A 26,582-nucleotide genomic window follows, 5' to 3' on the forward strand; every position below is an offset into this window, starting at 1 on the left:
GAGAGAGAGAGATATCCAGTGAGTTAACAAATGTATTACTTCACAGTTATTATTTTTTCCTATGAGAACATCTATCTACTGTCTTTGTTTTTTCTTATTTTTTTAAGTTGTGAATGAACCTTTATTTAATTTATTTATTTATATGCAGTGCTGAGGATCGAACACAGTGCCTTACACATGCTAGGCAAGTGCTTTCCCACTGAGCCATAACCCCAGCCCCTATCTTTGTATTTTTCAAGAATATAATATATTGTCATTAATTTTAGTCATCATACTGTACAAAAGATCTCCTAAATTTATTCTAGAAGATGGCATTCTGAGTTCCAGACAATTTATAAATTTCTAATTTTTTGTTGTATGTGTGATAATGGGAATTGAACTCAGGACCTCATGCATGCTAGGCAAGCATTTATCTATATTCAAGGCTAGCATAAACAGTAACAATTTTGATTGACTTTTTTCTGTTTCAACAAATATATGTGAAAATATATGTATTTTGTAATTCTGATCTTGATTTTTTTTTTTTTTTTTGATACTGGGGATTGAACCCACGTTACTTTACCACCAAGTTGCCTCCCTATTCCTTTTTATTTTTTATTTTGAAATGCAGGGGGAGCCTTACTAACTTGACTAGACTGGCCTCAAGTCTGCATTTCTTCTACCTTATATGTGTGTTTGTGAATTCACATATATATATATGAATATTTTTCATTCTTGGGAATTAAACGCAAGATCTTGAGCATCCTAGCCAGAGGATGTCTCTTACTCTTGTATTTGTAAGCATGTGCAACAAAAATTCAGCACTCTTTTTGGGTCACCAGTCCTGTGTCCAACCCCACTGTTTGGCCTGGACACACTTTCCAACTCCACTATTGTAACACTGGAATGGCACACATTGCTTCTTCTTCTTCTTCTTCTTTTTTTTTTTTTTTTTTCAGGGCGAAGGACCAAACTCAGGGCATTGGGCATGGTAGGCAAGCATTCTGCCACTGAGCTAAATCCCCAACCCCCACACATTGCTTCTTTAAGGTGACATCTTTCAGACATTCTGTGGCTTTTGGGGTAGGCATACCCTTGATGGAGTTTCACAGACATTCTTAGTGTGAGCAGAAAGATTTGAACCTCTTTCACTGAGTTTTGTTTTTTATGGTATGGTCCCAGTGATTGAACCCAAGCCCTTGTGTATGCTCGGGCAAGCACTCTACCATTGAGCTACACCCTTAGCCCCCTGAACTTCTTGATTTGCATGATTTTGTGGATGTTTCTGGGTCAAGAGAGTAGCAAACTCTTTGACAGTTGTGTGCTACTGCACCCAGCATATTTCATTTTTAGGAATACCAGTGGTACTTACCAATAGTATTTAAATTTGAGTCAATCGTGGTGGCCCACATCTATAATCCCAGGGGCTCAGGAGGCTAAGACAGGAAGATCACAAGTTCAAGGCCAACCTCAGCAATTTAGGGAGTCCCTTAGCAACTTAGTGAGACTCTGTCTCAAAACTAAAAATAAGGGAGGGGTGGGGGGAAGGAAAAAACCAGAATGAATCAAAAACTATTACCCTAGGTAAATGTACACAAATGGTATGCCTCTACTTCATGTACAAACAGAGAAACAAGATATATCTCATTTGTTTACAATAAAAATGAATAAAAAAGACTTCATAAGAAGGCAAAAAAAAACCCACCAAAAAACTAAAAATAAAAAGGAAAATTGCTCCTGGGTTAAATCCCCAGTACCCTAAATAAATAAATAAATTTGAGAAAAATGTGACACTTAAGTGTCTAGAAATATTCTGTGCAAGAGACCAAAGAATCAGTGAGCTATTGGAAGGAATCTCCTCATTTTTTATTCCTTGTATTTATTATTTTATGTAGTACTGATTGAATAAAAGATTAAATAATTTAAAGAAAGCAGGAGTTACGTTACAATTACTGATTGTGTTGTTTATTGGTAATATACATTGATTCTAACAGTAACACTAGGGTCCCTCATTTGCCAAAGAAAAGAAATTGTAGCCTTCCTGAAGCCTGTTGTGAAAAAGGGGAGAACCAGAATTACCATATTAAGTGAAAAGTAGGAAAGGTTAGCAGAGAGGGTGGTAACTAGGAGTTAAGTAGGTGGGCTCATAAAGGAAACCATGGAAGATGAAGTTTCTTAATAGTCCTTGTGAAGGGTGAGCAGGAATCTTTTTTTTTGTTTTTGTTTTTGTTTTTTTGTTTTCCTTTGCAGTGCTGAGAATCCAACCAAGGACATTTTGTACATTCTAGGTTCTACCACTAAGCCTGCCCTGAGCAGGGATATTTAAAGGAAACACACTGGATTAAATAGCATATCTGCACAAATGTTGAGCAGAAAACTAACTTTGTATTTTCAAAGAATTCACACTAGGGAGGCTCTGAAATTTTGGCACAAGCTAAGTAAGTAATACTGTACAACTCTTTGCCTTCTTCTAGTTATAAAGTGTTGTTGCTCCTTGAGGGCTATTACCCTTTAAGACTGACTGACTGAAATTATGGCATTTGCAGGTAAATGGATAGAACTGGAGAATGTCATGCTAAGTGAAATAATCCAATCCCAAGAAACCAAAGGCTGAATGTTTTCTCTGATAAGCGGATGCTGATCGATAGTAGTCGGGGGTGGGTAGGGAAGAATGAAAGAACTTTGGATTGCACAGAGAGGGTTGAGGGCAGGGGTGGGGCGCATGGGGATGGGAAGGATGGTAGATTGAGACAGACCTTATTACCCTATATACATGTATGAAAAGAATTTAAAAAAAAATATTTATCACTGTCAAAAAAAAGTTAATGAAAATAAAGTTTTTTTAAAAAGACTGACTGATTATACAAATGAGGCGAACCACTTTACCTTCTTTGTTCTATAAGAACAATTATAATTTTTAAAGTATGGGTGACCCAAATCCTAAAGACCTAGGCAAGAGTGTCTCCTTATCACCAAACCATTCTTGGAAGACCCAGAATAGGATCACATTCACTAGCAGACTGATTATAAAAATTTGATCAGGAGCTCATAGTGAATATATTTAAAAAATATTTTTACAAGCACAAGGCCCTGGGTTCAATCCCCAGCACCACAATATATATATATATATATATATTTTTTTTTTTCAAACATTTAAAAACTTTCTTAGTTAATATATGTCACATGATGCCAAATTCAGAATGTGAAAGCCACATACATTACAAAGTGACTACCTGCTGCCCTCCTCTGCCTCTCAGCCCGCTTCCTGGTGATAATTATCTTTTCTTACATACCCTCAGAGTTTCTGTGCATTTGTAGATATCATATATGTATGTATATATGAGAGAGTGTATGCTCACAAATGATAGTGAATTGTATGTAAGTTTTGAACTTTTTTTACTTGTCAAAATTATATCTTAATTACTTCTTAAAATAAGACATTAAAATCCAATTTATGTATCTATTTTTTTTTTTTTTTTTTTTTTTTTTTTTTTGGTGCTGGGGATCAAACCCAGGTCCTTATGGGTAGAATGCTTGCCTTGTAATTGATTTTTGAGTGTAAGTTGTTTCTTGTCATAGATTTATATAAGTTATGGCTATATTTAAATTTTACTTCTGGGGCTGAGAGTATGGCTCAGTGGTAGACTGCTTACTTAGCATGTGTGAGGTCCTGGGTTAATCCCCAGCACTACCCCCTCCAAATTTTTTTTTTATACTTCTAATTAATAGGCTGTTAACATAGACACACGTGCATTCTATATCCAAATATATTTTTGTATATGTGCATAGATTTTAAAATGCTAGTTGTATTGAAAATATTTTTTCTGGGGCTGCGGTTGTGACTCAGTGGTAGAGCTTGTGCCTGGCATGTGTGAGGCACTGGTTTTGATTCTCAGCACTGAATATAAATAAATAAATAAAGGTCCCTTGACAACTAAAAAAAATTTTTAAAAAAATATTTTTTCTGAAATGTAGCAGCACTCACATGATAATTTCAGCAAGAACCTTTATTTGCACATATATAACCAACTAGTTATAATTAAATTAATAATGGACTGTCAGTATGTTACGATCTTCATGGAAAGGAGTATTTGTTGTTGTTGTTGTTGTTGTTGTTGTTGTTGTTGATAATGGCTGCTTTACTACTGAGTTATTTTTTATTTTGAGACAGGTTCTCAGTAAGTTCCCTAGGCCAGCCTTGAGCTTGGAATCCTCCTGCCTCAGCCTCCCAAGTTGCTAAGATTATAGGCCTGCCCCACAGTGCCTCACCTCCTTCAAGTTTTTATGGAGACTTCATTACATATGTAATAGACTAGGTGGGGAACTCCAGCATGGTCTATCTGTTCAGATTCTTCAGAACCCCTTCTGAAATAGGGGTCTTATCATTCTCTATCAGGCAAGATAGGTCAGAGAGGGTGGGAAAGATTTAGGAGAATGATGGAGTTATGATCTAGGAACCACAAACCAAACCCCCCAAATAGGTATCATAATATAACAATAGGCAACAGCAAAATTGTAATGTAAAGTGAATGCTGAAAAAAGTTCACCAGAGGATATAAAGTAAGGATTCTCTTTTTTGTACTGGGATTAAATTTAGGAATGCTTAACCACTGAGCTGCGTCCTCTGCCCTTTTTATTTTTTTAAATTTTGACAGTCTTTCTAAGTTGCCAAGACTGGCTTTGAATTTGGGATCCTACTGCCTCAGCCTCCTGGGTCTCTGGAATAACAGATGTGCATCACCATGTCCCACTAGAGTAAGGGTTCTTATGGTTCTAGAATGAATAGATATTTCAATAAGCGAATTGAGCAGAGGTCTGAATTACCTAAGATTTAGATAACTGGAGAAAGAACTGTCCAAGCAGAGTAGTTGAGATTATAGATCCATGCTATTGTGCTTGGCTTCTTTTTATTGAAAACGTTGAATTGCATGGATATATCACATTTTATCCATTCATCAGTTGCTGGATATTTGGGTAACAAAAGCCCACTTTGGAACTATCATAAATAATGCTACTATGAACATTTGTGTATACATTTTTATATGGACATCTTTTCATTTTTCTTGGGTCACCTAAGATTGAGATTGCTGAGTCAAATGTTAGCTCTGTATTTAACTTTTGAGTAACTTCAGACTGTTCACCAAAGTGTCTATACCATTTTACATTCCTACCAGCAATGTATAAGGACTCCATTTTCTCTACATCCCCTTTACACTTACTATTAGCTATCTTTTTGATTATAGTCACCCTAGTGGGTGTGAAGTGGTATCTCATTGTGGTTTTGATTTGCATTTGCCTGGTGGTTAATGATGCTAAGCATCTTTTCACATGCTTATTAAGGCAACCTATTTGAATAACTTTTCATCTGGAATGGGGATGGATGTGTGTGGTTGGAACTTAGCCTACATGTTTTTGTTATTGTTGTGTTAATGTGTCAACTAAGCATCTTAAAGTAGCAGCCAAATAAGTAGTCTCTTTTTACTCCTGGTAGAGGGCAAATTGAAGCCTTAATTTAATCCACACATGTGTTTTCATCTTTTTTGTTTCTGTAAAATGTAACAATAAAGATTTTTTACTAGTTGGTATGATTTGTATTGTAGTTTGAATTGTTACCAGCCTGGCAGGAGGAAGAACTTTCATTGAAATATCTTTTTTTTTTTTTGGTACTGAGAATTGAACCCAGGGGTACTTTGTCACTGAGCCACATCCCCCAGCCCTTTTTATTTTTATTTTTGAGACAGGGTCTTGCTAAGTTGCTTAGGGCCTTGCTAAAAAAAAGCTGCTGACGCTGGTCTCAAACTTGGCGATCTTCTTTCCTCAACCTCCCAAGTTGCTGGGATTACAGCTGTGTGCCACCATGCCTGGCGTCACTGATATATCTTTAATACCAGAATTTTGGCAATTTAGTAAATACTTCAAATGTTCATAAGACTGCAACATAGAAAACTGTCAGTCACACAAGGATTAGAAATGAAGCGTTTCTTGAAATTTCATTGAAAGCTATCACATTTATAATGGTAGTGTTTCTCTTACATCACCAAAGTTTTATGAAATTATGAAAAATGTATAATTTCTTTTAAGGAATATACTTAATGTCAATCATGAAGTCTAAAACACATTAATTTGAAATGACTTTTTCTTTTTTTGGGGGGGGGGAGGTTACTAGGGATTGAACCCAGGGGCATTTAACCACCGAGTCACATCCCTAGCCCTTTTTTGTATTTTATTTAGAGACAGGGTCTTGCTGAGTTGCTGAGGCCGGCTTTGAACTCTCAATCCTCCTGCCTCAGTCTCCTGAGCCACTGGGATTATAGGCAGGCACCACCCCGACCTGCTTGAAATAACATTCTTGATTTTCTAATTTTAAAATATTTCATTTTAGTCTGATGCAGTGAGTTGTAATCCTGGCCACTTGGAAGGCTGAGGCAGGAAGATTGTAAATTCAAGGCTAGTGTGGGCAACTTAGCAAGACCCTGTTTAAAATAAAAAATGAAAGGGGCTGGAGATGGAGCTCAGTGGTACAGTGCCTCAGGTTTAATCTCTAGTACTGCAAAAAAAAAAAAAAAAAAAAAAAAAAAAATTGCTTTAGTGGAGATTTTATTCTCAAAAATGTTATTGCTACAGTCTAGATTTGGTCTTATCTGTCCAGATTTGTGAAGTAATTTTTTTTTTCTTTCCAGAAATACATGCTACAGGATTTAACTATCAGAATGAAGATGAAAAAGTTACCTTGTCTTTTCCTAGTACCCTCCAAACAGGTAAGAGATGTGGTTTCTGTAAAATCCCATGATAAATGGTGGCATTTTACTTATTCCAAAGAAATTTATTGTATACCATTTTTTCTCTTAGTGTTGTTAGCAGATTAAGTTTTAAGAATGATTTTTTTTTTTTTTTTTTTTTAAATAAAAAAGGTTCACTGTAATTTGGGGGCACCAGAGTTTTTTCTCTCAAGAAACAAGACCAAAAACTAAGACTCTTTCTACTTTAGAATGCATTGCTTTTTAGTTTCAGCTTTTACATTTACCTAGCTCCATCTTATACTAATTGAAACAGACCTCTAGTTTTATGCTCCACATGTGACTTACATATACAACCATAGATTAGATATACTTTGTGTTAGGGCATGGAAGGAAAGACTTGTTGATATGTTATTATTATTATTAGATATAAAAGCACAAAGAAAATGAAAGACTTTCTGAACCTAATATAGTGGAACAAATTATATACAAATAAATTGGTAAAGCACTAAGAATTCAAAAATGAACAAATAAAAAAGAACAGTTAATTCATAGAGAAGAAAATGAAATTGACTATAAAACATGTGAAAAGATATTTAGGCTCTCATTAATGAGAGATCAAAACAGTGCTACTACCAAATCAGTTTTTGCCTATTATATGAACTGAAGAAAAAATATTTCTGATGATATTGTTGCTTTGATATTACTGGTAGAAGTATAGATTCTTGTAATTGTTTTGAAAAATAAGCATATATGAGGAACCTAAATACCTTTATGACTTTTGACCTAACAATTCTGCTAGGACTGTATTCTAAATGAGGCACAGTGGTTCATACCTGGGGATTACAGAATGCTGAGGCAGGAGGATGGCAAGTTCAAGCTCCACTGGGGCAACTTTGTGAGACCCTATCTACAAATAAAAAACGGGCTGGGGATATTGTTCAGTGGTTGAACACTTGCGTAGCATGCACAAGGCCCTGGGTTTAATCTGCATGTACTGCACTCCAATCCCCACCCCCAGAAAATGTATTCTAAGGAAAAAATCAAAATGTAGAAAATATTCTATGCTTAGAATATCTTATTGAGACATTGCATGTGGTGGTAAAAAAAATAGAATCAATATTTTTGTCTACCACTAAGGAAATGATTAATCATGTTATATCAGTATAGTGAAATATATTTAGTAGTGAAGGTCTGTGAATTTATTTATTTGTTTTGTTTATTTTTGCATTACTGGAGATTGAACCCAGTGGCATTTTACCACTGAGCTACATCTCCAGCCTTTTTATTTTTGAGACAAGGTCTTGATAAGTTGCCCAGGCTGGCCTCAAACTTTTCATTCTTCTGCCTCAGCCTTCTGAGTAAGTAAGTAGCTTACAGGTGTGCACCACCACACCTAGATTGTGAATTCTTAATAACACTGCAAAGTGCATATTGTAATGTAAAATTGAAAAGCAAAATGTAAAATTACTTATTCAGGTTGATGACTCATCTCTCTAAAATGGTACAAATAAAATGCTGTCTGGGTTATGTCTGAGTGTTGACATAAATGTTTTTTACTTTTATTTCTGTTTTTTTCTGATTTGTAAAATTTTCTTTTTTCTTTCTTTTTTTTTAATGTGTGTTTGTGTGTGTGCATGTGTGTACTACTAGGGGCATAGCACATGCTAGGTTAGTGCTCTACCACTGAGCTACATCTCTAGTCCAGGTTTTTAAAATTTTTGTATTGAGAATCTATTGTCTTAATATGAGTACTTTTCAAAAAAAATTTGAATTGTCGTAGTTTTCCTTTGTTTTGGTACTTTTGGAGACCTTTTTGTATGTGATTATTATAAAAATAAATGTTTTACCATGAAATATATTTTAAAAATTTGGAAAACATACAGTAATATGAAAATTGAGATTCCCTGTCTCTGACCTCTTTCACTTCCATTATCTGGTGAATCCTTCCAGAAATATGCTATGTGTATATAAACATGTATGTATACATTTGAACCCACAAATAAGATCACAAATCTCAAGGGCTTGTTAATATTTCTTGCTTACACATGGCTTATGAGGACTGCTGATGATAAGGCTGCAGCCTTATTACCATCTTTACGAGGCTCCATTTGGCTTATAAGTCTTCTCTTTGACAAGTTGCTCAGGATTGGTAGTGACCAGCCACTATCTGCAGCATACTATTCTTACACATGGCAGAGGGTAGGAAACTCAGGGTTGGGCAGAGAGCTGGACCACAAAAAGTTAGTTTCTTCATGGGTGATGTATACTTGATGTCCACTCACATTTTGTTGGCCAAAGCAAGTAGCACAACCAAACCCAGTCTCTAGGGCAGCAGTTACCATACATTTGGGGAAAGCTTCTAACATGAAAGGGCACTAAGCAAAACAATAAAAATAATAATAACATAAGAAATTAGAAGAAACAAAGACAAACTATAAGGGGAAAAAAGAACCCAAAACTAATTAATATCCTTCGAGAGTTTAGAGAAGATGCATTCGTGAAATAAAGATAGACAAAAGGCCATCCAACAGGAAGAATTAGAGTAAGAAACTTTTGGAAAGTTTAATATGATTAGAACAAAACAAAACAGGTAGAAGTTTTGGAAAATGAAATTGAGGAATCTTCCAAACAGGAAAAAAATCAAAGAAATGGAAAATAGAAAAGTTGAAGATTTGAGGACCAATCCAACAGAACCAACATCCATCTAAAAAAAGAGAACAAATAAAATGGGAAGAATTTATTAAAGACATAAAATTTTTAAAAAAAATTTAATTCATGAGACAGGAGCCTTCAGTTTGCAGAGGTGTTCCATTGGGAGAGATTAACTCATGAAGTGTAAAAAATCCCAGACTAAAGCAAGTTTTAGAACTTTGGGGATAAAGTGATACTCTCAGAGAGTTTGTATTTGGGATGAGACAGAAGAAAGGCTGGCATATTACTTTCAAATTTTGGGAATCAGAGCATTAGTGGCAATCTCGGCTACTCTGGAGGCTAAGGAAGAGAATTTCAAGTTCAAGGCCAGCCTATAAAACTCAGTGAGACACTGAAAATTTTAAAAAAGGGATATAGCTCAGTGGCAGGATGCTTCTCTAACAATTCAACACTCAGTATTGCAAAGTTAAAAGAAAGAAAAAGTTCAGAAATCAGAATAGCACTAGACTTTCATCAGGAGCATAGACTAGTGAATCCATTGCTTCAAAATAGTAAATGAATCTGAACTTAAATTTAGAATTCTATGCTCAGTCAAACTATGAATTTGTGTGATAGTGAAATAAAGATATTTTCAGAATTGCAAAATGATAGAATATTTCATTCTTTTTAAAAGACATGAGGGAGATGGTTTAGCTAAGACTTCACTTTCTATATTAAGGAGAAAATAAAGTTTAAGATTGAAAACTGAAAAAAAAGTTTAGTCTTCTAAGCAAGCATTTAGAAATCACAGAGTTGAAATTGTTCACTTTTGGAGACAGAATCTGGGGAGTCAAGGTAGTATTGGGTAGGGCCTGCAACTTATATAGATAAGCCTTATAGTATTATATGAGTTTTAAACTATGAATGGTTACCTTGATAAAAGTAAAATAAAAAATTTTAAAGTTCAAAATTTTATCATTAGAAACTACATTATGTGAAAAGAAATCAGTAGCAAATATGAAACAAAAATTCTTTTTTATGTAATTGGAAAAATTTCTGAATAATTAATGAGTCAAAGAACCTTTGTTGTGAAAATCAGGAAAAGCTGGGCTGTGGTGGCATGTATATACCTGTAAACTGAGCTACTCAGGATGCTGGGGAGGAAGGATCATTTGAGCCCTGGAGTTCAGGACCAGCCTGAGCAACGTAGGGTATCCCTGTTTAAATAAAAGAAAAGAGGACTGGGGATATAGCTCAGTTGGTAGAGTGCTTGCCTTGCATGCACAAGGCCCTGAGTTCAAACCCCAGCACCAAAATAAAATATAAAAAAGAAAGAAAGAAAAGAAAGAAAATTTAAAAATGCTTAGAACTGAATAAAGAAATTGCCACATATCAGAATATGAGGGATACAGGTAAGACATTACACAGAAAACAATATTTAGTAAGAAGCAAGACTGAAAATTAATTAGCTAAATACCAAAACTATACAAAAAGAGCAGGTTATTCAAGAAAGTAGGGGAGAAAAATAAAGATTAAAGAGCAGAAATTAATGAAATATAAAGAAGGGAGGAGCAAAAATGTTGAAACACTAATTTTAAAAATAGTCTGAGCTGCCGGGGTGGCGCTTTCCTGTAATTCCAGTGACTCCAGGCAGAGCAGGAGGATTGCAAGTTCAAAGCCAGACTCAGCAATTTAGTGAGACCTAAGCACTTTAGCAAGACCCTGTCTCAAAATAAAAAATAAAAAACTCCGGGGATGTGGCTTAGTAGTTAAGTGCCCCAGGACGAAAAAACAAACAAAAAGGTCTGAGCCAAGTACTGTGGTGCTTACCTGTAATCCCAGTGACTCAGGAGGCTCTGTTTCCTGCAAGGCCAGCCTCAGCAATTTAGCAAGACCCTATCTCAAAATTAAAAAATAAGAAGGACTAGGGATGTAGCTCAGTGCTAAAGGGTCTGAGAAGATATATAAATCTAGTAAGCATAGGGAACAAAAATTGTGACATGAGCTGGTGCAGTGGCACAGCCTATAATCTCACTCAGGAGGGTAAGACAGGAGGATCTCAAGTTCTCAACAATCTGGTAAGAAATCTTGAAGTAAGAAATAAAAAAGATGGGAGGATGTAGCATAGTGGTAGAGTGCCTCTTGGATGGATGGATGGATGGATGGATGTATGGATGGAAGGATGGATGGATGGATGGATTGATGAATAGGCAGACAGACAGACCAACCATACTTAGAAAAAGAAATTAGAATGTATTGACTGAATTCATTGGACAAAACCGGGCACTCTTAACATGATAGATTTGTATTATACATGCATATATATATTAATGTTTAATCTATGCCAGATAATATTTTAAGTACATCAAAAATATTAACTTGGGAATGAGGATGTTGCTTAGTGTAGTATGCTTGCCTAGCATGCATGAGGCTCTGAGTTCAATCCCCTGCACTGCCAACCAAGAAACAAAGGAATGAAAAATTAGCCAGGCAATGTGGTACATGCTGATAATCCCAGGATCTCTTGCTCCCAGAAATTTTGAGGCCAGTCTGAACAACATAGTGAAACCCTTTTGAGAGAGTGTCTTATTATCCCTATAGGTGAAGAAACTAAAGTACAAAAATGTTCAATTAACTTAAATAACTTGCCTAGGGTCATACAGAGGTAGGATTTAAACCCACACAGTTTAACTCAGAAGTCTGCACTTCTAATCACCATATTATGCCTTTTATTTTATTTATTTATTTTTTTTGGTACTAGGGATTAAACCCAGGGGCACTTCACCACTGAGCCATATCCCCAGCCCTTTTTATTTTGGGACAGGGCCTCACTAAGTTGCTGAGGCTGGCTTTGAACTTGCAATCCTCCTGCCTCTGCCTCCAGTTATAAGTGTGTGCCACTGTGCTCTTTTTTTTTTAATTAAATATTTTAAAAACGTAATACATGTGCATATTTGAAATTCAAATGCTGTATAGTGAAATTTTGTTTGCCATTCTGTCTTCTTCTCAGCTCAACTCAGAAACAACTAGTTTTTTCTATATACTTACAAGACTATATTATGTTTTTGTGACATTTATATACATAATTTTTAAGAACATAGAATTTTTGTGTTTAAGAACACAGGAGTACATAGGTAATAATCTGCACTTTTCTTTTCCCTGTGTGTGTGTGTAGTGTGTGTGTGTGTGTGTGTGTGTAGTCATGTGTATGTGAGGTCATTTTTTTTTAAAATCAGCATTATTAAGACCTGCATCTTTCTTGATAAGGACACAGCTAACATGCTACATGGTAAAGCCATTTCAAATAATAGGAAAAACAAGTTGAGGAAAGTTATGACCATTAATGTACTATAATTTAGCTTTTTATTTAATATTTATTTTCTGGGGAATGAACAAAGGATATTTTACCACTGAGCTACATCCCCAATTCTTTTTATTTATTTTTATTTTTACACAGGGTATTGCTAAATTGCTGAATCTAGCCTTGAACTTATAATCTTTTTGCTTCAGCCTCCTGAGTTACTGGGATTACAGGCATGCACTACTGTTCCTAACAACATAGTTCTTGAGATTTTTAGTAATACAACAATTTTTAGCTAATATAATAAAGAAGTAAATAACCAGTACAAATATTAGAATAGGAAATCCTGCAGGTATAACTATATTGAATTATTGAATATATCAGTAACTACTGGAAAATCATTGGCATTTACATTTTATAAAATTCTTTGGGTCAAAGTTATGCAGTTATTGTTTGCTTTAATATTCTCTCTCTCTCTCTCTCTCTCTCTCTCTCTCTCTCTCCCCCCCCCCCCCCCCCCCCTCCTCTTTCTCTCTCTCTCTCTTTATTGTGGTATTTGTGATTGCACTCTGGGGTACTTCACTGAGCTACATCCCTAGTCCTTTTATTTTTTATTTTGAGACAGGGTCTCACTAAGATGCCCAGGCTGGCTTCGAACTTGTAAACTCCTGCCTCAGGCTCCCAAGTCACTGTGATCACAGGCATGCACCACTGTGCCCAGTCACTGTTTGCTTTAAGAATGAAATTCTTGGGGCTGGGGTTGTGACTCAGTGGGACTGGAGTTGTAGCTCAGTGGTAGAGCACTTGCCTAGCATGTGTGAGGCCCTGGATTGATTCTCAGCACCACGTATAAATAAACAATAAAGGTCCATCGACAACTAAAAAAATGTATAAAAAAGAATGAAATTCCTACCCTATAAATATTTATAATTATTATGTGTCAATTAAATAGAAAAACTAAATTAAAAAATGAAGTTCTTATTTTTTAGATTTTAACACATTGTAGAAGTGGTCTGTCTGATAACGGAGTAAACATTGAATATATGATGACATTAGTAACTTTTATGCTTAACCTCATCAAACTTAACAGTCATGCCATTTATAATATAGCCAAATAAAATATCTTCTTCTCTGATATTGACCCTATTCTACAATGGTGATTAAGCTACCTTAACCATTGTAAGATCTAACAACCTCAGAAACAGTGGTTAAGGGTCCCGAGGAGTGGTATTTATGTGGAGAAGCACTTGTAGGTCTTAGCATTTTAAGAGTGTAGGTCTTAGCATTTAACGTTTTGGTGGATGTTTCAGTTTTTTAGTTGTTTAATTTATAAGTGTGCTTATCATGTTTTAAAAGGTTTACTACACAGATACATTGGATATTGAAATAAGATCTTTAATTTGAAGAGCAATGTAAATTATATATGTGAATAGGTATAAATTAGACTGGCAATTAATTTACTATGTTGTAATATGGTATAAATTTGATAAGTTAAATTTGTCAGAAAGTACTTTTCCTCCAACTTACCATAAATTTCTACTTTATTAATAGCATATGTTTTGTAATTAGTATTGTATAATGTGACACTAGTTACATATATTAATGATTTTAAAAAACTTTAACTTCTGTTTTGTTTGAATTTCAGGTAATAACCCTTTCCAATACTTTGTATTTTGTTTAGTATGCCACTTTTTGGATAGTGGTCACTGTCAATATCTTGTTATGGTTTGATGGCCTTGGAGATTTAAAACCGAGTAAAAGTGTAAGCAGCCTTTCTTATTTAGTTATGAGTTTTAAATCCACTTTTGTTCCAAATAGGAAAAGTTGAAAGTAGATCTACCATGAAATATGAGTTATATTAAAAATAGCTGACTTAGCAAAAACAGACTGGCCGGTTCCATTAATGGAACTGTAACATAAAATTCCTGAAACGAGTTCCATTTAGTGGATTTTTATAAATCATTAGCTCTTCCTTGCCCAACTTTATTGATGTGACTATGCCTCCTTTTTTAAAAATAAAACTTCAGTGAATTCTTAAAGAAAATAGAGAATAAGCATCTCTTTTCCCCTCAAAATTCCATATTACTTACTAATTCTTTAGTATTAATCACTAAGAATTCTTATAAGATTCTCACCATGCTCATATTTACTGTCGCGGTAATCTATAATTCTCAAGAAAAAGTATTCATTCAGGCTGGGGGGCTGTAGCTCAGTGGTAGAGTGCCTGTTTATCATGCTTAAGGCCCTGGATTCATCCTCAACAACATAAAAATGTTCATTGTCCCCTCAGATATTCACAGATGTCTCATTAAAAAAAAAAATAAATAAATAACCATCACAGATGGCCTGTTCAGTTGAACTTCAGTTGAATTGTTATTATTTTCCAACACGATTACTTTAAGTTGTGGCACTTGTCTTTAGTGATGGTTTGCTAAAGAGGTCTGAAATTTTCACTTAAGTTACTTTCAGAACTAATTTGAGGCACATAAGAAAGCTTTGTTTTTGTGTAGAAACAGTTTTTGTCATTCGCTTATTCAGTAATCTTGCACTTCTCATGATTTTGGAGTTTACCAAAAAGCAAATTCAGTTTTAGAAGATGAAAATTTGACTTTAAGATTATCCAAAATAATATGTCAAGAGAAAAAAAGTCAAGAACATTTTGATCAATGTCAACATTGCTCTACAACATTCCAAAATGACAGTTTGAAACATTAGAATATACGAGTTTGGTATTTTGGCTAATTTCTTTATAATTATACCATATCTTTGCTGTTTTAGATTGCCATGCTCTAGACCTTGTTAAAAACACACTTTAAAAAGATCAGTTACAAAGTCAACATTTTTGAGGGTTCTTTCGGTAGCTTGATTTATAGATGGGATTATTGTTTTGCCATGCATGTACATTTGGCAGATGATCACTAGATAATATTTTTTGTTATTAAAAAAATACACTGAAGTTGGTTTTGCTCTTATACAACAATAGAATACATATTTAGTGTTTTATATTTATTCATATTTAATAATTTGTTAATGTTCTTTAAATATTATTGTTCAAATGATTGAGGTAACTGAGTTTGTTTATGCCTTTTTGCTGATCATTGGTCTTCTCTGTATTCAAAAGTATGCAATCAGTATTCAATGTGGATTGAATAGATAGCCCTTTTCTTTAATGATGAAGTAATTGACTACATTTTTCTTCTTGTGCATGAAGTTTTCTAAAAAGACCAATTTATACAGTATAATTGGCAGAGAGCATGAGTTTTAGGTTAAAACATTTTCTCACTCTTGCTGCATGCTAATTATATGACCTTAAGCAAGTTATACAACTTTTCAGCCTCAGTTTCCTCATCTTAAAAAAGGATAATACCTACTTCCAGATTTATAATCATAAATATTTGAAAAACTCTATGACCAATATCATATGTCAGGCATTTAATAATAATGTGTTTTCTTTCCTGTTTCCATCTTCATCTTCATGTAGTGGTAATTTGAGACTTAGGTTAAAAAAGTTAAAGAACTTTGAGCCAGGAAAGGGGCTCACGCTTGTAATCCCAGTGATTTAGGAGGCTGAGGCAGGAGATCACAAGTTCCAGACCAGCCTGACAATTTAGCAAGACCCTGTCTGACGATCAAAAATAATAGGGACTTGGGGCAGGGGATGTAGTGTAGTGTAAAGGAACCCTGGGTTCAATCCCCAGTACCATATAAAAAATAAATAAAGAACTTTCTGAGAATTCACCTAAACTTGATTTGAAGTTATTTTAGGATTAGTTTTCCATTTACTTCAGACTATTCTCTCCAGTACAGGAGTATTTGAGAAAGGAAAGAATGATTTGCACATTGTAAATAGCCAACTGAATATACTGAATCTTGAGGACATATTTTTGATCATTGTACTTAACATCTCCATAAAAGTCGTTTTTATTTATTTTCAATCACAGGTACAGGAACCTTAAAGATAGATTTTGTTGGAGAGCTGAATGACAAAATGAAAGGTTTCTATAGAAGTAAATATACTACCCCTTCTGGAGAGGTGCGCTATGCTGCTGTAACACAGTTTGAGGTATGTATTATTCTTCTGAACATTTTGATTTTTAACCATCTTACAAAGCTTGATTCTATTATTTGGGGTAATTATTTGAGGCTCAGTGCATTTGGGCATAATTATATTCATGATTTTGGAATTTTTATATTCAGCCATCATCTCTATCTACAAAATGGAGAGAATTAAGTATGTTGGGTAATGATTGTATACAGGTGTATACACACATGGCATTCAGGGAGTGAAATTTCAATACCTGCATTGTTGTCATTCGCGCCGCCCCCCCCCCCCCCCCCCAATAAAACCCAGGGGCACTCTTCCACTGAGCTTGCATTCTTTTTTCGCGGTTCTGGGGATTGAACCCAGGGCCTTGTGCTTAAGAGGCAAGCATGCTACCAACTGAGCTATATGCCCAGTCCTGAACTACATTCTTGCCCCCCAGTACCTGTACCCAAGTTTTTTTTTTTTTTTTTTTTTTTTAAATAAATCCACTAGTCCCTGGGCATATGTCCCTGGAAGCTGGGACATTCACAAAAGATGCCCAACAATTATTCTCTATTTTCCAGCTTCCTAGAGTTAAGTGTAGCCATGTGACTTTTTTTTTTTTTCTTTTGTCTATAAAGAGATTTTAATTTTTTTTTATTGTAAACAAATGGGATACATGTTGTTTCTGTTTGTACATGGCGTAAAGGCATATCATTTGTGTAATAAATTTACATAGGGTAATGTTGTTTGATTCATTCTGTTATTTTTTCCCTTTCCCCCACCCCTCCCACCCCTCTTTTCCCTCTATACAGTCCTTCCTTCCTCCATACTTGCCCCCCTCCCTAACCCTAACTCTAACTCTAACACTAACCCCTCCCTCCCCCCATTATGTGTCATCATCCACTTATTAGCAATATCATTCGTCCTTTGATTTTTTGAGATTGGCTTATCTCACTTAGCATGATATTCTCCAATTTCATCCATTTGCCTGCAAATGCCATAATTTTATAATTCTTTATGGCTGAATAATATTCCGTTGTATATATATATATACCAGAGAGTTTCTTTATCCATTCATCAATTGAAGGACATCTAGATTGGTTCCACAATCTGGCTATTGTGAATTGAGCAGCTATGAACATTGATGTGGCTGTATCTCTGTAGTATGCTGATTTTAAGTCCTTTGGATATAGGCCAAGGAATGGGATAGCTGGGTCAAATGGTGGTTCCATTCCAAGTTTTCTAAGGAATCTCCACACTGCTTTCCAGAGTGCCTGCACTAATTTGCAGCCCCACCAGCAATGTATGAGTTGTACCCAAGTTTTTATCCCCCCTGAGACAGGGTCTCACTAAATTGCACGAGACTGGCCTCAAACTCATGATCTTCCTGCCTTAGCCTTATGAATAGCTGGGATTATACGCATGTGCTGCCATGCTTGGCTGAATTGTTTTTATACTGTGTACCTTTCTTAATTAAAATCACCCCTTTTAGACTGGGGCTGTAGCTCAGTGGTAGAGTGCTTGCCTAGCGTGGGTGAGGTACTGGGTTCAATCCTCAGCACCACATAAAAATAAATAAAATAAGTGTATTGTGTCCATGTACATCTAAAAATGTATGTTAAAAATTTTTTTAAATTACCCTTCATATTTGATAACTATGGTTTCCTACTGCATTATTAGCTATTTTGTGTCATTCTTTTGCTGCTATTACTACTTCTTTTGTGTGTGTGGTGTGTGTGTACGTGTGTGGTGCTAGCATTGTACTGAGGACCTCGCACATGCTTGGCAAGTATTTTACCACTAAGCTACAACCCCAGCCCTTTTTTCATTTTGAGATGGGGTCTCATTACATTGCCCAGACGGAACTTGTGATACTCCTATCTCAGCTACCTGATTCCTGTCTCAGCTTCCTGAGTAGGTGGACTTATAGGTGTGTGTCACCATGCCTGGTTCCTTTGACGTTTCCTTTGTTTATCTTACTTACACTATTTGTGCTTTCTTCCAAATATTTATAAGTTATATAAATTGTTAGAGATCTGCTAATGGTACTTTTATGTGTTAAATCTAATTAAATTTATTTCTGTAAACTTCAGTATGAATAATGATAGAATTGATGATACCCATTTTTTGATTTCTTCCTTTATCCTTGGATTATTTGTTTTGCATAAATTGAAATTTTAGATACAGGTTAGTGCTAATTTATTTTACCTGGTATATCTGCTCTTTCAAGAATTTTAAACCTTCTGTTTTAACATAACATTCGCCACTACTATTTAGGCTTAATTCTGTTTGAGAATTTTTCCAAAGCCTGTTTCTAATCCTTTGAATACTGCATCCTGGAATGTTGACTGGAATATGTCTCCAAATAATTTTTCTTCTTTTTGGTAGCAGGAATTAAACCCATGGTTGCTTAATCACAGAGGCACTTCTCTAGCCTTTTTTAAAATTTTTTGAGACAGGGTCTCACTAAGTTGCTTAGGGCTTGCTAAATTTCTGAAGCCGACTTTGAACTGGCAATTCTCCTGCCTCAGCCTCCTGAGCTGCTGGGATTAATGGCATGCGCCACCACACCTGGTCTCCAATTATTGTTTAAAGAGATGTATGTGTGATATAATTCCTAAACCTTTACATATCTGAAAATGTTTTATTTGCCTTTGCACATGATTACTTTTACTGCGTATATAGATTTGTTGATGAAAAACAAAAAATGATCAGCTCTTGCTATCTGGAAGCTGTCCTGGCACTGCAGCTGGTCCATGTTTTTCTCCTGTTGGACATAAATAATATCAAAAATACCAACCTCAGACAGGGCAAATCTGAGATGATAATGTGAGACAAAACAAGAACACTTCATAATTTCATCTAGTCATAGACAAAAGCAAGGTCATTGTGCTACTCACAAAATACCAAATGTCTCCATTTGTCTGTAACATGAGTGACTACTACTTTTTTACCTATTTGTTTTGTGCTTGCCTTAGTCCGCCCTCTTTAGAGGTTTTTTTAAATTCCCACTCATAGAATTACCCTTGCTTGCTCATGTGCACTTTCTTGGGCTACTGGGGATGGAATCCAGGGGTATTCTACCACTGAGCTACATTCTCAGGCTTTTTATTTTTTTATCTTGCTCTCTTTTAAGTTGCCCAGGCTGGCCTCAAACTTGAGATCCTCAAGCTTGCCTCAGCCTCCCAAGTTGCTGGGATTATAGGCATGTGCCACTGTGCCTAGCTCCTGCCCCTGCTTTTTGACAGCACACAATCTGGAGTGACTCTCTGCTTCCATAGGCCCAAATCACCCGGCCAAATCATATAATGGGGTGCTGAGACACCCTATAGTTCCCTATAGTGTGAATTCTCCTTGTAACAATGAATAGTAAGCCCAGTTTGTACAACTGTAAGGATAATACAGTTAGTTTAAACTATTTCCCTTTTGAAGTCTATAAATATTTTCCTGAAGTAGTTCACGCCTCATTTTGTCAAGAGGAATCACAAACTAGACTTTTTTCTCCGTTGTAGGTAACTTATTATTTTGCTTTGCTTTGTTTTCTTCCTTGTCAAATTATTTCTTGATCCTGAAAATTAAAAAAATAAAAAGTTCACTTTTCATTAATCTTGTTTAGTGTTTGGTGAATCCTGTTGATTTTTTGTTTTAGATTCAGATCTTCCTTCAGTGTAGCATAATTTTCCCATACATCTTTGTTGTAGCATCTATTGTGATCTCTTCTTCAGGAATACCAGTAATAAATTTAGCTCAAGCATCTCTCAAATAAACCTTTCATAACTTTTATCACTTTGTCCTTTGGACATTTAAAAAACTTAAATCTTGTTGTCTTTGTCACTTATTTAATATTCTCTAGTATAAATTCATTTCTCTACTGCTGTTGCTTCTAATTTAAAATTTTCTATGCTGTAATTTCATTACATCATATTTTCCTATGTATTCATTGATAGAATCTTGATTTACTTAAATTTGAGAATGCAGTCAGCTAACCATGTAACATTTTACTCTTGAAGAAATCCTTTTTTTTCAGAAATATGTACTTCTTATGCATATTTTATTTATTTTCACGTAATAGAACTTTGTCATTAGTTCCATTTTATGATTTTGTTCGGTTTCTAAAGTTTCTTTTGTTATTATTTATACCTTTCAGAGCCACTAGATTTTATTTTGCTTTAAGTTTGTTCTTTTTAATTTTGATTGGATAATTTATTTTTTTTGAATGGTACTTGGGATCGAACTCAAAACCTCAAACATTCTAGGCAAGCATTTTAACCTAAGCTACACCCCCCAGCCCTTCTTATTTTATTTTGAGACAAGTTCTTGCTGAGTTGCCCAGTTTGGTCTCGAACTTGCAGTTCTCCTGCCACAACTTCCCAGGTAGCTGATTCTTTTTTTTTTAATGAAAGAATGATGTCTTTTTAAGTAGGTCATGTGGTGACAGTTTTACTGGTAGTGTATGGAAATGCCATTAAACTAATGACCTGTTTTGAATTGATGGAGTGTCATATCTTTATTCCCATTGCTGCCATTCCAGATAAAGAACAAAACACATCAAAGACTACTTTAATTTTAAAATAAACACGAGAGAGGCAGCCTATCATATTTTCCCAGCTCTGAATCCTTACAGCATATTGTTGACTGTTCTGTGCTTTGTGTTGTATTAGCATTACTGATTAAGTTACTCACATTAAATTTGAAATGTTTTATGAAAAGTAAAAATATAATTACAAGTGATTCTCATATCTTGTTAAGATCTATAGCTGACCTAGTTCCTCGGTATGACAAAGGTAGCAAGCATTGTATATTTTTAGTAGTCAGTATTGTATCTTATTGACTGACATTGAGTGGAAAGTCAGTATTTGTTTGAGTGAATGAATGAATGAATGATAGAGAAATGGTGTTTATGTCTTGAAATTACCTCTTGAGTTAATTTTGTGATACTTTGATATTTAATTTTGTGGTATTTAATTTTGTAATACTTTTATATCTTTTTTCTTAAGGCTACTGATGCCCGGAGGGCTTTTCCTTGCTGGGATGAGCCTGCAATCAAAGCAACTTTTGATATCTCACTGGTTGTTCCTAAAGACAGAGTAGCTTTATCAAATATGGTATGTATTTGCTTATAAGTCCATTTAAATTTTTAATAGGTTAGGTATATTTAGTTTGCTGATTAGGTTGGATAACATGAAACCACCCAGCACAGTGCTTAGTATATAATAGAAGCATCAGTATTAGTTTTCATTATTTCTAAGTAAGCCCTCTTTTTTTCAATTGCCTTATTTTTTTGGATGGTTTTCCCCCCTGTGGAAGAAATTCCTTCTTAAATACATTAATTGGAATATCTACTTATTTTTAATTTAGAGATATAAGTAAGTGAGAAGTTTAAAAGATATTACCTGAATGAAAAAGGTCTTGATTTTCTTATTAAATACCAGAAGTTATAGCTATAAAGTTAAATGTATTTAGGTTTTTGGTTGATTGTATCCTTCAAATATGCTCTCTTCCCTGATGTCATTGATCTCATTCATAAAAAAAAAAGTAAACATTCATCACTTGAAGTGCATTGTCTAGAACTGCCTTGTTTAAGACACGTAGTAAAGTTTATAGTCTGACTCCGGGGCAGAAAACCTACCGTACCTGGAAGTAACTGGTTTTTGTCTACTTATTGGTGGAGAGAATTCCATAGGTAGAGTGTCATCCTCTTCTTAAATATTTCTAGAGAGAAAGCTTATATATTAAACTGAAATATTCATTTACATTTTAGTATGAATGAATTTATCAGGTCTATTCTTGAATAAGTCTTCTTTGGAAATAAGAATAGAGTTTGAATAGGAAAAAAAGGGGGGCTTTAAAGGTAAAGTGAAAGTTTCTTTGCATATTTTCTCAGATCCAGTCTTAGTATAGAGACTGCTTGAGATCTAGAAATCTGTACCTTTGAAATATATTTTACTGTTATTTTTATTTTTATTGATAATTGCTTTCTTCTATCCTTATTTTATTTGAAAGGTTTTGAGGTCTTATTTAAAACCCCAGTGTCTGGTATATAATAAGTATTCAAAAAAAAGTTGGTTCCTTTTTTTTCTCTCACAAGTCTTTGTAGTTTGAACATTTTAGCTCCTAACTGTGAGTGCTTTATTAGATCACTTTCCTTCTTGAGAGGAAAGATCTTATTAGCATAAAAGCCTGGATGAACTGGGATAGAAAAGCAAGCCATTCTGGAAAGGGGAAAAAAAGAAACATTCAAAGCTGCAGTTTTTGGCTAGTGTTTATTCTCAGGTATTAATGTAAATCTGTTTTAACTTTTCTTTCTTATTTTTAAAGAATGTAATTGACCGGAAACCATACCCTGATGATGAAAATTTAGTGGAAGTGAAGTTTGCTCGCACACCTGTTATGTCTACATATCTGGTGGCATTTGTTGTGGGTGAATATGACTTTGTAGAAACAAGGTCAAAAGATGGTGTGTGTGTTCGTGTTTACACCCCTGTTGGCAAAGCAGAGCAAGGAAAATTTGCGTTAGAGGTAAATGTACTTGAAGAGGATTGTTCCAACAGTCCATAACTCCAGGTTGGGGAATTTACATTTCTGATCAATTACTTAGTACCATTATTTATAATTAATCTGAAAGTTGTTGTGTTACTTTGGTTTTATTTTTAATAGAATTTTGAAAATACCAACTTTGATGTTGTATTGACATTTTACAAAATGATTCAGAGAATGTAAGTCAGACTGGTGTAACTCAGTAATAGAACACTTGCTTAGCACGCATATAGCTGTGGGTTTAAACTCCGGCTCTGCAAAAAAAAAAAAAAAGAATATAAAAGTCAAATTTATTTATCTAGGGAAAGGGTGAGAAAATATGTAGTTATATTTTTTTTATACCAGATTATAAATGGGTCAGGGTTTGACCAGTGTATACCAAGCTTGGGGCTAAGGCAGTCTTTGGAAGTAGGGCTCCCTGGAATTGGTTTCTAGTAACTTGAGATACTTTGACTTGCAACAGGTATCCTTTTGTGGATTTCTATATGAATTGTAATAAAATATTTATCAGATGGTTCTTTTGTTTATACTTTTATAGGTTGCTGCTAAAACCTTGCCTTTTTATAAAGACTACTTCAATGTTCCTTATCCTCTACCTAAAATTGATCTCATTGCTATTGCAGACTTTGCAGCTGGTAAAGTAAATTTCATTTTATTGCTGAGTTGTAATAACTTTATTTGAATTTTGTGATTTTGAGGAAGAAGTATTTATATGTATCAATAAATGTTTATATTTATTTTATGAAGGTGCCATGGAGAACTGGGGCCTTGTTACTTATAGGTATGTTAACGATGCATTACCCTGCCCTATCTTTCTGATCACTGTCTTCATAAGGGCTTCCTCCTAATCACAATTGAGCAGCTTCTGCTTTATGATTTGGTATAAATTTTTCTGACTCCCCCCAGTTCCATGCACATTACCAGAATACAGATGGACATCCCCCTCTGGTGCTATGTTTGCATGTAAAATTTTAAAAGTGAGCATCTGTCATTAGTAGTATTTTCAGATATATTCTTGGCTGAGTCTTTCATTTCAGTGCCTTTCCTTCCTCCCAGTAGTTTGATAGTTATTTATCCAGTTTGAAGAACCTCCCCTGATTTCATATTTTCTAGCCAAGTTTTTACATTTCTGTCACCACAACACAAACATGTGGGTTGTGTAAATTTTAAAGCAAAGTCTGTAAACAGTTTTTTGCCTTCTACTTTCAATTGCCTTTTTAGATGAGCTAAGTTTTGGACATCCTGCTCAGTGTTCTTTTTGGGACATTGGAATGCATCTTTCCCTACCACTTCCCTCAGTTAATGGAAGGACTTTCTTCTCTACCACAATTATCCCTAATCCCTTAGACAAAGTGTCTCTAAAATTTCAGACAACAAACTGATAATTAAACTATGTCACATCTATTTGGGGTAGTCTTGAATCTTCCTAGAATTTTTTTCTATCCTGTATATGCTGAAAAATGTTTTCTTGGTATCTCTAAACTAACCATCTCATTGGTCTGAATGTTACCCACTTGTGCATATCTGCATTTACTACACTATTTTAATTTTTTTTTTCTTAAACACAGGGAGACTGCATTGCTTATTGATCCAAAAAACTCCTGTTCTTCATCACGCCAGTGGGTTGCTCTGGTTGTGGGACATGAACTCGCCCATCAATGGTTTGGAAATCTTGTTACTATGGTATTTAATATTTTTAAGTGCTCAAATATTTTTATTTTCATCCTGCTGCACATTATTTTGGCCACATAATATTCAGGATTGGCTGTAACATTGTACCAAAAAATAATTGAGTAATACAAAAATTTTATTTTAAAAGATCCACTTTGAAAATCATTCATAATTTCTGTGTTGATTCAGAACATAGTCTTTATTCAACACAAAACTATTCCTAACATATTCTCTAATTTGCCTGTAAATGGGGAGAGTCAAGATACTAAGTTGAGTGAGAAAGATTTCTCTTTGGTAAAGATGAATGTATTATACAGTGAAATTCCAGGCTTACTGTAGTTTTTTGAGTCATATTTGTAGTTTGTAGTTCACTAGCTGAAAAGTAACCTGATAAACAACAAACTGATCTTTGATTAGATTGAAATGTTTTTAGGGATCATTTTGATATTTCCTAAAATGTTAAATTAAAATATGATGAGATGAAAGTAAAAAAAGCTAAAACTACAGAATAACTACAGAATAAAGGTGTATTAAAATCCCAGCTGCACTGTTGAAATTCTCATTTATTATAGTGCTTGCAGTGAATAATCTATACATTAGTCCTGACCTTTCACTCTTACTCTAAATGAATACTATGTATGGAAGCCAAACTACATTAGCACTTAGGAGCACAGGATAATAAGTGAACTATCGAGTACCTCTGCAGTGAAAGAACTAGAGATTCTAGATCCAGCCAGATTCCTTGACAGCATTTTAGGCTGCTAAAAAGTTGAACCTGGCTTGAATATTATTTAAATTCATACATATGTCCTAGAAACAAGGAACAAAGTATATTTAGCAACTATGACTGGTCTGAGTTTCTTAAGAAAGTTCTTGAAAATAAACTCTTTCCTTTATCTTTGAATGTTTAAAACCTTACTTATAAATGAAAAAAAAAATTAAATTTCATGTGGAATTATGTGTGTTAGTGCCTGTGTTCAAATATATGCCAAAAAAAGAATCATCTTTTCTCCTAATGGCACAAGTTTGCTACTTCCTATCGAAATTTTTCCTTAGCCTTTAGAAAACTATGATTTTATTTTGAAACTGCCATAAATTTTTAGTGCAGAAAATGTGTGTATATTGTTTACTGGCAACTTTTTACTGGATTTATATAACTATTGTAATTATTATAGATGTCAGTTATTTCATAATCTGAAATTCTATGTGGGTTGAAGAATAGCTTTGAGCCAGTTTATTTTAGTAGAGTCTTCTAGTTAAGTAGCGCAGAGCACTTCGACAAGTAGCCACCTATCATGTAATATTAAAAATATTTGATCTTTTCAGTATTTCAGAACATTCTTTTTTTGCGCTAGTCTTTTGGCCTCTGCTTTAGATTAATATATTGTTTTCCTTCACTAAGAAATGTAATCAACCTTTTTTTTTAAAAAGTAGATAGCCATAATACCTTTATTTTATTTATTTTTTTAAGAAGTGCTGAGGATCACACGTGCTAGGCAAGTGCTGTACCACTGAGCTACAACCCGAACCCCTATAACCAACTTTAATGAAAATTAGATTGAGATAGCTGTCTAAAAAGTTAACTTTTAAAAAATATTTTTTTATTTTTATGTTACCCATTTTACTCTTTGTTCATTCCTCTCACTGTATGTTCTTTCCCCCTTTTTTTTAGTTGTAGATAGACACGATACCTTTA

General features: G+C 34.6%; 1 protein-coding gene across 2 annotated transcripts in view; it reads left to right on the forward strand.

The window, feature by feature from the left end:
- NPEPPS (aminopeptidase puromycin sensitive) overlaps positions 1–26,582 on the forward strand; it is an 89,353-nt gene that overhangs the window by 31,913 nt on the left and 30,858 nt on the right. For both annotated transcript variants that reach the window (XM_079134722.1, XM_079134721.1), the window contains exons 3-9: positions 6,660–6,737; positions 16,593–16,714; positions 21,676–21,783; positions 22,997–23,197; positions 23,754–23,850; positions 23,963–23,996; positions 24,784–24,898. In XM_079134722.1, coding sequence (XP_078990848.1) covers positions 6,660–6,737; positions 16,593–16,714; positions 21,676–21,783; positions 22,997–23,197; positions 23,754–23,850; positions 23,963–23,996; positions 24,784–24,898 — 755 coding nt within the window. The remainder of the gene's footprint in view (positions 1–6,659; positions 6,738–16,592; positions 16,715–21,675; positions 21,784–22,996; positions 23,198–23,753; positions 23,851–23,962; positions 23,997–24,783; positions 24,899–26,582) is intronic.

The sequence above is a fragment of the Sciurus vulgaris genome, assembly GCF_902686455.1.
Source record: "Sciurus vulgaris genome assembly, chromosome: 3".
Taxonomy (NCBI): Eukaryota; Metazoa; Chordata; class Mammalia; order Rodentia; family Sciuridae; genus Sciurus; species Sciurus vulgaris.